The sequence below is a fragment of the Tachyglossus aculeatus genome, chromosome 2, assembly GCF_015852505.1.
Source record: "Tachyglossus aculeatus isolate mTacAcu1 chromosome 2, mTacAcu1.pri, whole genome shotgun sequence".
NCBI classification, from domain to species: domain Eukaryota; kingdom Metazoa; phylum Chordata; class Mammalia; order Monotremata; family Tachyglossidae; genus Tachyglossus; species Tachyglossus aculeatus.
The window spans coordinates 36,329,316-36,345,123 of record NC_052067.1 but is presented as its reverse complement, the minus strand read 5'-3'; the positions used below and the strand labels follow the sequence as shown (position 1 = coordinate 36,345,123).

Genomic DNA, 15,808 nt, shown 5'->3' with positions numbered 1-15,808 from the left:
CACGCTGCTTCTCTGGATATCATCATCATTATCGTCATCATCATGGCATTTATTAAGCGCTTACTATCTGCAAAGTACTGTTCTAAGTGCTGGGGGGGATACAAGGTGATCAGGTTGTCCCACGGGGGGCTCACAGTCTTAATCCCCATTTTACAGATGAGGGAATTGAGGCCCGGAGAAGTGAAGTGACTTGCCCAAAGTCACCCAGCTGACAATTGGCGGAGCCGGGATTTGAACCCACGACCTCTGACCTGCCAGCACTTTCGTCCACTGTCTACGCATCACGGCCTCAAATCGGTGGCCAGGCTGGGGACGGCAATGGAGGGGAAGATTCCAATCTGTCCACTGTCCTGCTTCCTGGAAGTTTTGGAGGGTGGGGACGTTGGGAACAAAGATGGGAGATTTCCAGATGATCGGAGGATTCCCTTGGCCCGGGCAACCCCTGTCCCCCAGGGCCCGGACCCAAGAGCAGAAAGGGAGGCAGGGAGCGGACGAAAGGGTCACCTGAAAGAGGAGCATACTGCAGTGTCTGGGAGATGAAGCAGTGTGGCTCAGTGGAAAGAGCCCGGGCTTTGGAGTATATACGCATATATGTTTGTATGTATTTATTACTCTATTTATTTATTTTACTTGTACATATCTATTCTATTAATTTTATTTTGTTAATATGCTCTGTTTTGTTCTCTGTCTCCCCCTTCTAGACTGTGAGCCCACTGTTGGTTAGGGACCATCTCTATATGTTGCCAACTTGGACTTCCCAAGCGCTTAGTACAGTGCTCTGCACACGGTAAGCGCTCAATAAATACGATTGATTGATTGATTTGGAGTCAGGGGTCGTGGGTTTGAATCCCGGCTCCGCCACGTGTCTGCTGTGTGACCTTGGGCAAGTCACTTAACTTCTCGGGGCCTCTGTCACCTCATCTGTAAAACGGGGATGAGGACTGTGAGCCCCACGCGGGACAACCTGATCACCTTGTATCCCCCCAGCGCTTAGAACAGTGCTTTGCACATAGTAAGCGCTTAACAAATGCCATTATTATTATTATTATTATCCTGACAGTGAAGGACCATGGGGAAACACTATGGAGGAGGTACAAGAAATGCAGAGCAAAATGAGAAACCGCAGTCAGAACTTGCTATGGAGCAATGAATCCCGGGGCTGAGCCAAACAGAAAGTCTCTAACCTCTCCTTGGGAGGCTAAATTATTTGCACTGGCAACAGGAAACACATTCCACTTGCCTTTTAAAGAGATTCCTGGAGAGGAAGCAGGAGTTTGTAGAAACCGGAGAAGCCGGTAATGTGGTTAAGGGGTATTCTTAGTTAAGGGGTAAGTTTACCCCTTTACCAATCAATCAATCAATCAATCAATTGTATTTATTTATGTATGTATGTATGTATGTATGTACTCTATTTATTTATTTATTTTATTTGTACATATCTATTCTATTTATTTTATTTTGTTAGTATGTTTGGTTTTGTTCTCTGTCTCCCCCTTTTAGACTGTGAGCCCACTGTTGGGTAGGGACTGTCTCTATATGTTGCCAATTTGTACTTCCCAAGCGCTTAGTACAGTGCTCTGCACATAGTAAGCGCTCAATAAATACGATTGATGATGATGATGATGATTTATTGAGCGCTTACAGTGTGCAGAGCACTGTACTAAGCGCTTGGTTGGCAAGTTGGCAACAAGTTGGCAACTTACCATAAGTTTTGTGGTATTTGTTTGTTAGTTAAGGGGGAGCAAAGGGCAATTCACTTCCGTAAATAGATCAGCGGCAGCGTTAGACCCATTATTTTATGAACCACGGCAAGTCGTGAGAAGCGGCTTGGCCCAGTGGATCTATCAATTGACAGACAGTGGATCAGTGGATAGCGGCAGAAGGACTTGGGTTCTAACCCCGGCTCTACTTCTTGTCTGCTACGTGACTTTGGACGAGTCATTTCACTTCTCTGTGCCTCAGTTCCCTCCTCTGTAAAATGGGGATCGAGACCGTGAGCCCCACCGGGGACAGGGACTGTGTCCAACCCGATTAGCTTGTATCCACCCCGGCGCTGAGTAGAGTTCCTTGCACATAGTAAGAACTAAATAGAAGAGAAGCAGCGTGGCTCAGTGGAAAGAGCGTGGGCTTTGTAGTCAGAGGTCATGGGTTCGAATTCCAGCTCCGCCAATTGTCAGCTGTGTGACTTTGGGCAAGTCACTTAGCTTTTCTGGGCCTCAGTTACCTCATCTGTAGAATGGGGATGAAGACTACGAGCCCCCCATGGGACAACATGGTCACCCTGTAACCTCCCCAGCGCTTAGAACAGTGCTTTGCACATAGTAAGTGCTTAATAAATGCTAAAAAAAATACATACCACAGTTACTATTCTCCGGGCCTCAGTTACCTCATCTGTAAAACTGGATAATAAAACTGAGCCCTATGTGGGACAGGGACTGTGTCCAACCTGATTAGCTCAGCTTGGCTCAGTGGAAAGAGCCCGGGCTTTGGAGTCAGAGGTCATGGGTTCAAATCCCAGCTCCACCAATTGTCAGCTGTGTGACTTTGGGCAAGTCACTTCACTTCTCTGGACCTCAGTTCCCTCATCTGTAAAATGGGGATTAAGATTGTGAGCCCCACGTGGGACAACCTGATCGCCTTGTATCCCCCCAGCGCTTGGAACAGCGCTTTGCACATAGTAAGCACTTAAGAAATACCATCATTATTATTAGCTTGTGTCTACCCCGCATTTAGTACAGTGCCTGACACATAAGCGCCTAACAAATACCATAAAAAAAGGCAATTTGGGGCTGTAAATGGATCAAAGGTGGCGTTAGACCCATTATTTTATAAACCATGGTAAGTCGAGGAAATAAATTAGGGGAGAAAGGGGACCGGTGGTTAGACAGTGCAACGGGAAGAGGTTTCCTACCTAGGAGGGGGCCCTGGCAGAGGTAACGTATCCAATGCACTCTGAACTCTTTTCTGTGCCTGTAAAAAATGAGCAGTTAAATCCCTTCCCCGCAGCAGGATTGGGCTCCCTAGGGGAAAACAGTTTTGGAAGTAGCCACCTGCATCATCGGAATCACATGATCCTAAGCTAGATGAAGAGCAAAGGAGCAGTGTGGTCTCTGGAAGACACAGGACCTGGGTTCTAATAATAATGATGGCATTTATTAAGCCCTTACTCTGTGCAAAGCACTGTTCTAAGTGCTGGGGAGGTTACAAGGTGATCAGGTTGTCCCTCGGGGGGCTCACAGTCTTCATCCCCATTTTACAGATGAGGTAACTGAGGCACAGAGAAGTTAAGTGACTTGCCCAAGGTCACACAGCTGACAAGTGGCGGAGCCGGGGTTTGAACCCATGACCTCTGGCTCCAAAGCCCGGGCTCTTTCCACTGAGCCACGCTGCTTCTAATCCCGGCTCCATGACTTACTTGGTACATGGCCTTGGGTAAATCACTTAACTTCGCTGTGCCTCAGTTCCCTCACCTGCAAAATGGGGATTCAATACCTTTTCTCCTTCCTATTAGAATGTGAGCCCCATGGGGGGGCCTAATTATCTTGCGTCTGCCCCAGTGCTTAGTACAGTGTTTGGCACCTAGTAAGTGCTCAACAAATGCAGCATGGCTTAGTGGAGAGACCATGGCCTTGGGAGTCAGAGGACGTGGGTTCTAATCCCGCTCCACCATTTGTCAGCTGTGTGGCCTTGGGCAAGCGGCAACTTCTCTGCACCTCAGTTACCTCATCTGTAAAATGGGGATTAAGACTGTGAGCCCCACATGGGACAACCTGGTCACCTTGTATGTATCCCAGCATTTGGTTTGTGAGCCCACTGTTGGGTAGGGACAGTCTCTATATGCTGCCAACTTGTACTTCCCAAGCGCTTAGTACAGTGCTCTGCACACAGTAAGCACTCAATAAATACGATTGATTGATTGATAATAAGTACTTAGCAAATACCATTATTATGATTGTTAAATACAATCATAATAATAGTAATTATTATAAAAGAAAATATTTATTTTATAGCCTATCTAACTCTTGGAGGGCGGGCTGTAAACTCTTTTGGGGGGGTTGGTTACTTTTAGGACTTCTTTGCAAGGATGGTTCAGCTCCTAGTGACTCTTAAAAAGAAAATAATTTGGTTGTGCAGATGTGTATATCTATTCAGCACTGAACAGAGCCCACCAGGAGATGTCCTGAGAAACACGGAGGATTCATTGGTTAAAGCAGTTCAATAAAAAGCACCCCACACATGGCCGACAGCAAAAATTTGAAGACTGCAATGAGTTTTAGCAGCAAAAATGAATAACATAGCTTGCTCATGCCCACGAATGAAAACCTATCTGCCCAAATAAGACCTAAAAGTACAAAAACATAGGGCATTTATATTATTAGTAAGAAGAGCATCTTTTGGTCACATAGTAACATGAAGAAAAGAAAAGTGACCGTATTTTTTCAGGGACAGAATGGAATGGGGAAGGGGCTCCCAGGGGCAGGGTCCACGATATAAGCACGTGATGGGGAGCTGGGACACCAAAGTGCACAAGTGTAAGGAAGGGAGAAAGTGAGGCAGAGATATTTGGAGATATTTGGAGCAAGAGACAGGGGGGAGAGAGAGAGAGAAAGAAAGTATAAGTGTGCATATGTGTGTTTGAAGGCACCGCTCTGCCCAAACCCTCCAACCCTACTTCCTGCCACAGAGATAATAATAATAATGATAATAATAATAATAATAATAATAATAATGATAGCATTTGTTAAGCACTTACTATGTGCAAAGCACTGTTCTAAGTGCTGGGATGTCCTCTGAGCCTTCATTTCGCCTTGGCAAGATTATGCCCAGTCCTTAGACTCATCCATTCCCCCAGGGCGAGAGTGATGCTAAGCCCATTCTTGTCGATACTTTGATGAGTGATCAGGGATAGTGAAGAAAAGGTATTTAAATAAAATTAGTACGGGATAACAATTGGGAGCCCCACAAGGATTGGGAAATAGAGAGTGAAGACTGGCTCCTCTCAGGATTTCACGCAGAGCCGGGGTTAAGGGCATCTGGAAATGGACCTGGATGATGACAGGGAGGCTAATGCGCGACACTTGCCCTGTGGACACAGTGACTTCAATTGGGGGCCTTTCTTCCACCATGCCAACGTGTTAAGGGAAGCAAAACATGAAGCAACAGCAACAGGTGGGGAGATAGGACCACAGACACGCGCGGCTTTCCTTTCCTTTCCGGCTCTCCCTCTCCACATGGCCGTCAGCCCCCACGCTTCTATGCAACGGACACGGGCTCCTGTGGCAGACTGGGAGAGTCGGCTTCCCGGCCCGGCAACCAGCCGGGATGGGCCAGCTGGGCCCCGTGCGGGGCTGGGCGCTCACCTGATGGTAGATGTTCTCCCAGGTGTCCCTCAGAGCTCCCCAGTTGCCGACAGTGGAAGACTTCTTCTCCAGGTGGATCCTGAGGTGGTCCTCAAGCTCCCTGTTGACCCGTTCCAAGGCCTGAACCTTCTGTACATATGCCAGCATGCAGCCGTTCAAGACCTCAAACGAGGGGCCTCGGCTCTTCTCCAAGCTCAGGCTCAAGGGCATGGCGGCCGGAGACCAACTCCGCAGGCCGTGCAGGAACACACTGCTGATACCCAGGGCCCGGCGGGACACCCGGGTGCCCAGGCGGCTCACCCCTCCGGCGGGCACCGTGCCCACATAAACCCCCGGGGCCTTCAGCAGTCCACCGCTTCCTCCAGCTCCCACACTAATCCGGGGGCTGGCGGCTCCGGTAGTCTCCAGGGTGGAGGAGGAGCAGGAGGCCTGTGAGCCCAGGAACGAAGAGCGACGTCGCGGAAAAGGCATATTGGGACCGGAGCTGGCTGTCGGTCGCCTCCTGCTCATCACCCTTTGGGTCTGGATCTGCCTGGCCTGGGAGGGGTCCCAGATATGAGCAGGGTTTTTGTCTGTGGTTTGTTTCGTTTCTGCATTTTTCGTTTGTTCATCTCCCTAATCCTTCCCCGCTCTCCCTCCCCCTCGGGGGACACCTCTGTCACGAGTCCTCCCGGACGGTTAGCGTTAGGCGATGGTCCGCCCGGTCACGGGACGCCCAGCCCCATTGTCCAGGGCTTTCAGGGAGCTTCCCTCATTCACGGGAGCTGAAAGGAGAAAAATCTCACTGTGCCGCTGACGGCCAGATAATGGGGCCTTGCTGAGGTGGACGGTCAGGCTGTTTCTCTGCCAAGTCAGGAGTTCAGTAGTGCTGGACTTTTCCAGATGGCCAGTCAAGCGCACATACCCATAGGGGGGTGTGGGCAGGCTAGGTGACTATATTGGAGTATTTATATGTGTTTGAGTGGTTAGGCGGGTTTGTAAGCACGTATGCATGTTGGTACCCAGAAATGAGTGAGAGGTAGAGGTATGTGTTTGTGTGTGTAGATGCATTCACAGGGTACAGTCTACTAGAAAAGTAAAATTAATTAGAATTTCACCCAACCCAGAAACACAACTCTTTCCTCCTCCTCTTCCCCGATGCTAAGAACAAAGCAGCGTGGCTCAGTGGAAAGGGCCCGGGTTTTGGAGTCAGAGGTCGTAGGTTCAAATCCCAGCTCTGCCACTTGAGAGCTGTGTGACTTTGGGCAAGTCACTTCACTTCTCTGTGCCTCAGTTACCTCATCTGTAAAAATGGGGATTAAGATTGTGAGGCCCTGTCCCGAGGTGACACTGGGGTACCGGCCATCTCAAGGTCAAAAGCTATCTCGTGACCACCTGTGCCAGCAGGCGGAACTCGGAAGTGAGGATGGGATACCGCTTCCATGACCAAATCTGCTAGATTGACAGCCCAAGCCGGGAATACGGAAGGTGTCCCTCGCCCCCGTGCCCATCAAATTAGGTATGGAGGATGGGGGGAGGGCAGATATTGGATAGACTGAGGCCAGAAGCTGGAATGACCTAGGGACACAGGTGATAAATACCTGTCGCCTCTGACCTTTGGGGTCAGAACACCAGGACACGCAGCAGCAGGAGGAGTAGCCGCTGCAGCAGCAGCAGCCCATGTGTCTCTCTCTGCCCAGAATCAATCAATCAATCAATCGTATTTATTGAGCGCTTACTGTGTGCAGAGCACTGTACTAAGCGCTTGGGAAGTACAAGTTGGCAACATATAGAGACAGTCCCTACTCAACAGTGGGCTCACAGTCTAAAAGGGGGAGACAGAACAAAACCAAACATACTAACAAAATAAAATAAATAGAATAGATATGTACAAGTAAAATAAATAAATAAATAGAGTAATAAATATGTACAAACATATATACAGGTGCTGCGGGGAAGGGAAGGAGGTAAGATGAGGGGGATGGAGAGGGGGACGAGGGGGAGAGGAAGGAAGGGGCTCAGTCTGGGAAGGCCTCTTGGAGGAGGTGAGCTCTCAGTAGGGCCTTGAAGGGAGGAAGAGAGCTAACTTGGCGGATGAGCAGAGGGAGGGCATTCCAGGCCCGGGGGATGATGTGGGCCGGGGGTCGATGGCGGGACAGGCAAAAACGAGGCGTGGTGAGGAGATTAGCAGTAGGGGAGAGGAGGGTGCGGGGGGTGCTGTAGAAGGAGAGAAGGGAGGTGAGGTAGGAGAGGGCGAGGGGATGGACAGCCTTGAAGCCCAGGGTGAGGAGTTTCTGCCTGACGCGCAGATTGATTGGTAGCCACTGGAGATTTTTGAGGAGGGGAGTAACATGCCCAGAGCGTTTCTGGAAGGCCAGATGCCCGCTCTGCAACTGTCACCCGTCGTCCGGGGACGGGTTCGTTCAGTGATCGGCGAGGCGAGAGAGAAAGAGAGGCCGGGGACGGAAAGCCTGAATTTTATATAAAATTTATTCCGCAAGGCGAATTGAATTTATGTAATTGTTTAGGCCAAGTGGATTGGACTTCCCTTTTGGGAGGAATATAATCAATTAGCAATATTAGTGCTTCCCTACACGGGAGGAACACAATCATATGTTCATCGCGCGTGGGTGAGGCAGCTAGCTCTCACCCATGTGCACTTCCCACTCGGGAAGAATCCACTTACTTTCCCACATGGGAAGAATTCATTCCATTCCCCGCGCACGTGGTGGGCGGCTAGATCTCACAATGTGCTCTCCCTACATGGGAGGAATCCACTCATGATTCCCATCAGCAGCGGGGTACCTGGGTCCCACCCACGAGACACTCACCCGTCCTGCGGCCCTTGCCTCAGTGTGTTGGTTCTGGTTGTAGAGCGGGCATCTGGCCTTCTGGGCAGAGAGACACGTGGGCTGCTGCTGTGGCAGCTGCTCCTCCTGTTGCTGCGTGTCCTGGTATTCTGACTCTGAAAGTCAGAGGCGACAGGTATTTATCGCCTGTGCCCCTAGGCCATTCCAGCTTCCAGCCTCAGTCTATCCAATCTCTGCCCTCCCCCCTCCTCCATACCTAATCTGATGGGCACAGGGGTGAGGGACACCTTCTGTACTCCCGGCTTGGGCTGTCAATCTGGCAGATTTGGTCGTGGGGGTGGTACCCCACCCTCACTTCTGAGTTCCGCCTGCTGGTTCAGGTGGTGATGAGATAGCTTTTGACCTTGAGATGGTCGGTACACCAGGGTCACCTCGGGACAGCAACCAGAATCAACACACTGAGGCAAGGTCTGCGGGATGGGTGAGTGTCTCGTGGGTGGGACCCAGGTGCCCTGCTGCTGATGGGAATCATAAGTGGATTCCTCCCATGTAGGGAGAGCACATGGTGAGAGCTAGCCGCCCACCCCGTGCATAGGGAATGGATGAATTCTTCCCATGTGGGAAAGTAAGTGGATTCTTCCCGAGTGGGGAGTGCACATGGGTGAGAGCTAGCCGCCTCACCCACGTGCGATTAACATATGATTGTGTTCCTCCCATGTAGGGAAGCTCTAATATTGCTAATTGATTATATTCCTCCCAAAAGGGAAGTTCAATCCACTGGGACTAAACAATTACATAAATTCAATTCGCCTCACGGAATAAATTTTATATAAAACTCAGGCTTTCCGTCCCCGGCCTCTCTCTCTCGCCTCGCCGATCGCTGAACGAACCTGTCCCTGGATGACGGGTGACAGCCCCACGTGGGACAACCTGATCACCTTGTATCCCCCCGCCCCCCCCCCCCCAGTGCTTAAAACAGTGCTTTGCACATAGAAGCGCTTAATAAGTGCCATTATTGTTATTATTATTATTATTATCATTATCCCACCTCATTCCTGCCAAACCTGACTTGCTTAGGGGATAACTTTCATCAGAGTGGCGACGGGACTAAGTTCCCCAAACTGCCCAGTGGGGGCCAGCCTGGGTGCTTTGCACATAGTAAGCGCTTAACAAATACCATTATTATTATTATTATTATTATTATTATTATTATTATTAATACCCCTGCCCTTATAAGCTTCTGAAAGTTAAAGGCCGGTCCGAGCCATTTTCTGACGGAGGAATGAGATCACTGAAGTGAGAAGGGTCCCTTCCTTCCCCACAGCACCTGTATATATGTATATATGTTAGTACAGATTTATTACTCTATTTATTTATTCATTTTACTTGTACATATCTATTCATTTTATTTTGTTAATATGTTTGGTTTTGTTCTCTGTCTCCCCCTTCCAGACTGTGAGTCCACTGTTGGGTAGGGACCGTCTCTCTATGTTGCCAACTTGTACTTCCCAAGCGCTTAGTACAGTGCTCTGCACACAGTAAGGGCTCAATAAATATGATTGATTGATTATTAAACATTGATTAATATTTAATTAATATTGATTAATATTTAAATAATAATTGATTGATTATTAAATACACGGCATTTTGTGAATACAGAATTGGAGTCATCACATCTGGGTACCTTGGCAAGGTGTCTCGGGGAGCTCCTCAGCCTCTGGCTGTACGGCAGGCCCTTGTCCTAAGGAAAAGATACTAGCGGTCAAGGCGATCGGGGGAGAGCACTCCTGAGCTGCCTCTTCCGCCCGTGTCACCGATACTGCGACTGAGTCCTGTGACAGGCCAAGGTGAACGACGGCAGCTCGGCTGGGAGAAAAGTCAGGATGGGGGAAGTCCCCCAAAGGAAGATGCAGACAGGGCGAGCAATATTTTCTCTGAAGCATACCACGTTCACTTCCCCAAACCTCCCTCCCCACAGCGATATCTCGAAATAAACCTCACCTTAAAACGAATGTTCTCATGTCTGGGGCCAGGAAGCATAAGAGGAAATCTGGCTCCCATTAAAGCCTCTGAAGACCTGGTGTGGAATTCTTTGCCTGAAGAGAGTTCAAACATTTTTTTCTTTAGAATCCATCCTAAACGGTAATTTCCTCTTAATAACATAATTTTACGAAAATCAAAAAATCCACCCCATTTTAAACTACATTAAGTCAGTGAGGAACAGATGTGCGATGTCAGTGTTAATGAACAAACATCCGAAAGAGTTATTTGAAAATGAACAACAAGGCAAGTGGTGTTAGGAACTAAAGCCTCCGGCTAGTAAAATATGTTTTATTTATAAATACATGGTAGTTGAATACTTTCAATAGAAGAAAATAGGTCACACGCCCACATACGTAATATATGTATTATCATTTACAAACAGATACCAGCTTTACATTGAGAGCTCCTCAATGGACAGAATTATGTTTAGGTTGAACAGTCAAACAAGAGAATGAGAAATGCTCCTCAGAGCAAAATAGTGGATACATGGAAACCTTCCAAACGGAGACTTTACGTCCCCGAGTACGAATAATGTGAACGGATGGAGCAGTACTTGAACACAGATTTTAAAATTTTAAAAAAGGAAACTGGGGCAAACCAAATGGAGATAATGAAGTATTGGATGAAAACAATTCACATTTGGTCCCTTTGAAAGTTGGCACGATAGGTTCAAAACACAGTTCTCTGTGTTTCTGAAGAAGGACCTGATCAGCAGCAGCTTCTCATTTACCCATTTTCTGAGCAAAGAAAATGGCAATACGCTTCCAGGATCCTTCCTGGGCCACGGAGCTGCAGGATCCCGGCGTGGGAAAGGCTGGAACGGCTCACTAGTCGCATATGGAAAACAGTGATTTGGTCTGCTGGATTTCTGGTGGCAAAGTCTGTAGACCACTGAACTGGAATCTTGTTGAGGTCCTTCCCAAATGTTTCACTTTGTCAGGTAATTCCAGACTTCTGAAGCTTGCAGGAAGATGCTGATTCCATGGTCTGGTTCCGAAGGCAGGGTGAGCGCAAGTCCCCCAGACTCTTCTAGCGACAGGGAATGCTTCACCAATTCCCGGGGCCATAAATGGCCCTCCCAAACTATTCCTCTCATCCGGAAGCCAAGAACGTCGAAGATGGGATGCGAGAGATGGGGAGGATGGCGGAAACAGCAGAAAATCGAGTCGGGAAGGGTTTGTAGTGTCCCAGGCCTTTCACAAGTGTGTGTTTAAACTCTTCAAATCAAACCCAAGAATAAACCAAGGGGAGAATAGACCTGCACGGTTGTTCTCTTGGAACTACGGTTGCCCATCTCAGCAATCTCACTGGACAAAGCATCTATAAGAAAAGGTTAGTCAAACTTACCTTGCTCTGGGCTGGCAGGACCAGGGTATCCTTCCCAACTCTATGGACTGGTGCCAAGAGAAGCAATCGGCACAATGGCTTTGCTTAGAAATACCTTTATTTTTATAAAGCCACCGTTCATTCCGTAAAGTTTTTTTTAACCACACTTATAAAAAAGATGTCGACAAGTCTTAGGAAAAGAAAGCTGAAAATGTTTCTCATTATGTCGGGATTACACAAAGGTTATATTTATAATATATATATATATATTTATATTTATAATTTAAAGATGAAATGGATGGAACTGCAATTTCGAAGGCTGGTCATATCTCAGACACTTGTTCATTTCCTACAAATAATGTTTCTTGACAGAAGGGATTAACGAGGACCATCCCACTATCTCTGTAATCCCCATTGGGTGGGGAGCGAGGCTCAGAGAGTTGGTCCTAAGAGAAAGAGAAGAAGGAAAGGATATGAGTTGTCGACGACAGGCTGGCCAGGCGTGTGTTTTTCGAGCTACATTTTCAATCCAGAATTAGGACTTTCTCCTTCTCAGCATGATTTTCATCTCTAACTTGCTTCCTGGAGGCTAGGTAACTTGCATCACGGAGTAATAATAATAATAATAATAATGGCATTTATTAAGCACTTACTATATGCAAAGCACTGTTCTAAGCACTGCGGAGGTTACAAGGTGATCAGGTTGTCCCACGGGGGGCTCACAGTCTTAATCCCCATTTTACAGGTGAGGGAACTGAGGCACAGAGAAGTGACTTGCCCAAATTCACACAATTGGCAGAGCCGGGATTTGAACCCATGACCTCTGACTCCAAAGCCCGGGCTCTTTTCACTGAGCCACGCTGCTTCTTGAATAAAGGAGAATGGCGCGGACAAGACGCAGCTGCACACGGGAAATCTCAGTCTAGTAGGAGTTTCCGCTCTCCTCTGGCCATTCATTCATTCATTCAATCGTATTTATTGAGCGCTTACTGCGTGCAGAGCACTGTACTAAGCACTTGATGGAAGGCAACAACACTTTGGCTGAGTATCTTGCCACAGATGCTGGGGCCAATCGAGCCTCTAATCGGTTCAGAGCTTTGGAAGTTTTGAGTAGTATCCTGGTAGCCATATCCTTTGACATCCTGACTTGCCCCAACTTATGACAATATAACATGACTCTTTTCATTCATTTATTCATTCAATCGTATTTATTGAGTGCTTACTGTGTGCAGACACTGTACTAAGCACTTGGGAAGTACAAGTTGGCAACTCTAGGCCCCCCAGCCACTGTACTATACAAATAGTTGTCCTTAGGATTTGAAGATGCCCCGAAGGGCGAAGTTTACCCACGGGTGTGAGCGGCGCTCAAAAGGCTGAGGCGGGACATTAATCCTCACTACCTCACACACAAATAAATCACCCTCTTCAGGGTAGGACTGCTGGCTGCTTGTGGCGTGTGCCATGTTAATTGTGTGGCGTGTCCGAGAGTGTCAGAGAGGATGGTTTTTACAATGATTTATGAGTTTCCCCAAGGGTGTAGAACCCGCGGGAGACTCGGCTGCACTCAGTGGTGAATCCCAGGCCAAATACTGGGAAACACAGCAATTGAAAACTTTAAAAATGGACTTTAATACCAAAAAGATCTGGAAATGAAAATACCATGCAACAGAATGGCAGAGAGAGCACATTTCGATCAGCGTCAATGCGGCTACGATGCTGAATCTGGGCATGGAATCAAATGCAGCTTGAGTGGGTGACACAGAGCCCGCTCTCTCAGCACCGTCCATCCACCCAGGGCTGCTCATTGGCAAATACACACTCTTCCAGAATGTTTGGCTAACGTCAATAATAATAATAATAATAATGATGGCATTTATTAAGTGCTTATTATGTGCAAAACACTGCTCTAAGCACTGGGGAGATTACAAGGTGATCTGGTTGTCCCTCGGGGGGCTCACAGTCTTCATCCCCATTTTACAGATGAGGGAACTGAGGCACACAGAAGTTAAGTGACTTGCCTAAAGTCACACAGCTGACAAGTGGCGGAGCTGAGATTTGAACCCACGACCTCTGACTTCAAAGACCGGGCTCTTTTCCATTAAGCCATGCTGCTTCTCTAATTATTCTAATTCTATTATTATTATTATTATTATTATTATTATTATTACTGAATAAAAATACCACTTTAAACCAAGAGGTCGGAACATTTTGGAAACTGGAGAAGAGTGAAGTTTGGAATTGGTTTGGTGGCATATTAGCAGCTCATTGAAATGCTTGCCACTGACCGGGAGATGAGTAAAATGCCGGATCTTCCTGATTCCGGAAAACGCTCCCTTATACAACCTATTCTGAATTCCAGCTATTTTGATTTAGTAACCATTAGGGGCAAAATAAGATACAGGCGAACCAAAGTTTTGGATTGGATGGTCCCTCTGTAATTCTGTCAGGTGAGAAATTACTGATGCCCAACCACAAAAAGACATTATGAAAAATATTTGGGAATGGCAAGATGAAAGAAAAAGAACTCCACACGCTTTTCACAAGCTGCATTCTGTCACCCAGGCTAGATGTGCTTGTTCTCTTTCTTTTCTCTCTCTCATTCCCTTCTGGCTGGGAGCTGTTAGCACTGAGGAGGGAGGTTCATCCACACGGTAGGAGGATTAGTTACCGTGTTTAAATGCCACAGTAGAAATCTGTTGTGGAGAAACTATTGTCAAACCAGCCATTTGGCAGCCTTTCTGGGGGTTAATGTACAAAGTGTTTTGCAGAGCTGGAAGTCAGGAAATTGTGTTTACCAATGGTAACCTTCTAAGGGCTCCTAATGGTGCCAGCTGATTAGGTCAGCAGCTCCAGCCAGGGTGTTGTAGGTGAGATTCCTCATCTTTCCTCCATCCACCCCAGACATTATAAATACTCCTTTATCAGAGGATGGGGGCTCAGTGGTATTCATTCACTCATTCATTCATTCAATCGTATTTTTTGAGCACTTACTGTGTGCAGAGCACTGTTCTTAGTACAGCACCTGGCATGTAGTAAGCGCTTACAAATAGCATTAAAAAAAGACTCTTAAGTGGCACAGTTTCCCACTCTCTCATTTCCATTTCTCCCCCCACAGAATGCTACCTTGTTATGAGCAGGGTACGTGTCTTTTTGTATTATGCTCTCCCAAGTGCTTAGTTCAGCGCTCTGCACGTAGTAAACACTCAACAAATACGACTGATTGGTGTGACCTTGGGCAAGTCACTTAAGTTCTCTGAGCCTCAGTTACCTCATCTGTAAAACGGGGATTAAGACTGTGAGCCCCACGTGGGACAACTTGATCGCCTTGTATCCCCCCCCCAGCACTTAGAACAGTGCTCTGCACATAGTGAGTGCTTAACAAATGCCATTATTATTATTATTATCCAGCCTCTCACACAGTTTTCAAAAACCGTTTTTTTCCAACAACCCTATCTGGCCGGCTAACCTGGGTTCACCCAGCCCTCCCATCTGGAAGCCATACCCAACTCCTGTTGGCTCTGCCGTTGTTTCAGATGGAGCCGGTGGCTGGAGAAATCAGAGCAACTCCACCACGGGGTCTTTGTTCGGAAAAAGCTCATGAGGGAGCAGTTTCTGGAATCCTCTCACCCCCCAAACCCCCCACTTTTCTTCGGTGGGTCCCCATAGCTGGGAACAGACTGACCCTTTCCCTTCTCCCGCACCACCAAGACGTGCCCCACCCCAGCAACTGTGGACTGGGATTTTCCCGCTGTTCCACAGGATCTGACGGAACGGCTACTGCCTCTGAGCAGGGCCTTTGAGGTTTGCAGGCCTCACCGAGGTGGCCGGGTGAGCGCACACGTTCGATAGGTTACCTCTGAGGTCTCCAGGGACTGGATCTCCCTGGGCAGCTCGACGGCATGCCTGTTAAAATAGTCCATGGTGATCGCGTTGTTCCAGTAGCTCAGGTTGTTCTCTGGGTTAGACGTTTTCTTCTTCCTCCTCATGCAGCACACTGTCAGCAAGACGGCTGTGAACAGAAAGGCGGGACGGTGGTGAGATTTTTGGCGAGAAATGGGCCGTTGTCGCAACGCACCAGAGCAGAATGCCTTCTTTTATTTCCTCCTTGGGTTCTTACAGACACGGGACCCAGGGCACTAAGCTGACATTTTTAATGTTATTCATTCATTCATTCAATCGCATTTATTGAGCGCTTACTGTGTGCAGAGCACTGCACTAAGCGCTTGGGAAGTACAAATCGGCAACAGATAGAGACGGTCCCTACCCAACAACAGGCTCACAGTCTAGAAG

At 47.8% G+C, this 15,808-nt stretch overlaps 2 protein-coding genes across 2 annotated transcripts in view; both read right to left on the bottom strand.

Moving 5' to 3' along the window:
- BFSP2 (beaded filament structural protein 2) overlaps positions 1-6,130 on the bottom strand; it is a 56,283-nt gene extending 50,153 nt beyond the window's left edge. The window contains exon 1 of the mRNA XM_038740990.1: positions 5,361-6,130. Coding sequence (XP_038596918.1) covers positions 5,361-5,870 — 510 coding nt within the window. The 5' untranslated portion in view covers positions 5,871-6,130. The remainder of the gene's footprint in view (positions 1-5,360) is intronic.
- A 5,691-nt stretch (positions 6,131-11,821) lies between these two features.
- Positions 11,822-15,808, bottom strand: part of TMEM108 (transmembrane protein 108) — a 236,145-nt gene continuing 232,158 nt past the window's right edge. Inside the window, exons 4-5 of the mRNA XM_038740873.1 lie at positions 15,373-15,527; positions 11,822-11,964 (exon numbers count right to left, since the gene is read on the bottom strand). Of these exons, the coding sequence (XP_038596801.1) occupies positions 11,842-11,964; positions 15,373-15,527 (278 nt within the window). The 3' untranslated portion in view covers positions 11,822-11,841. The remainder of the gene's footprint in view (positions 11,965-15,372; positions 15,528-15,808) is intronic.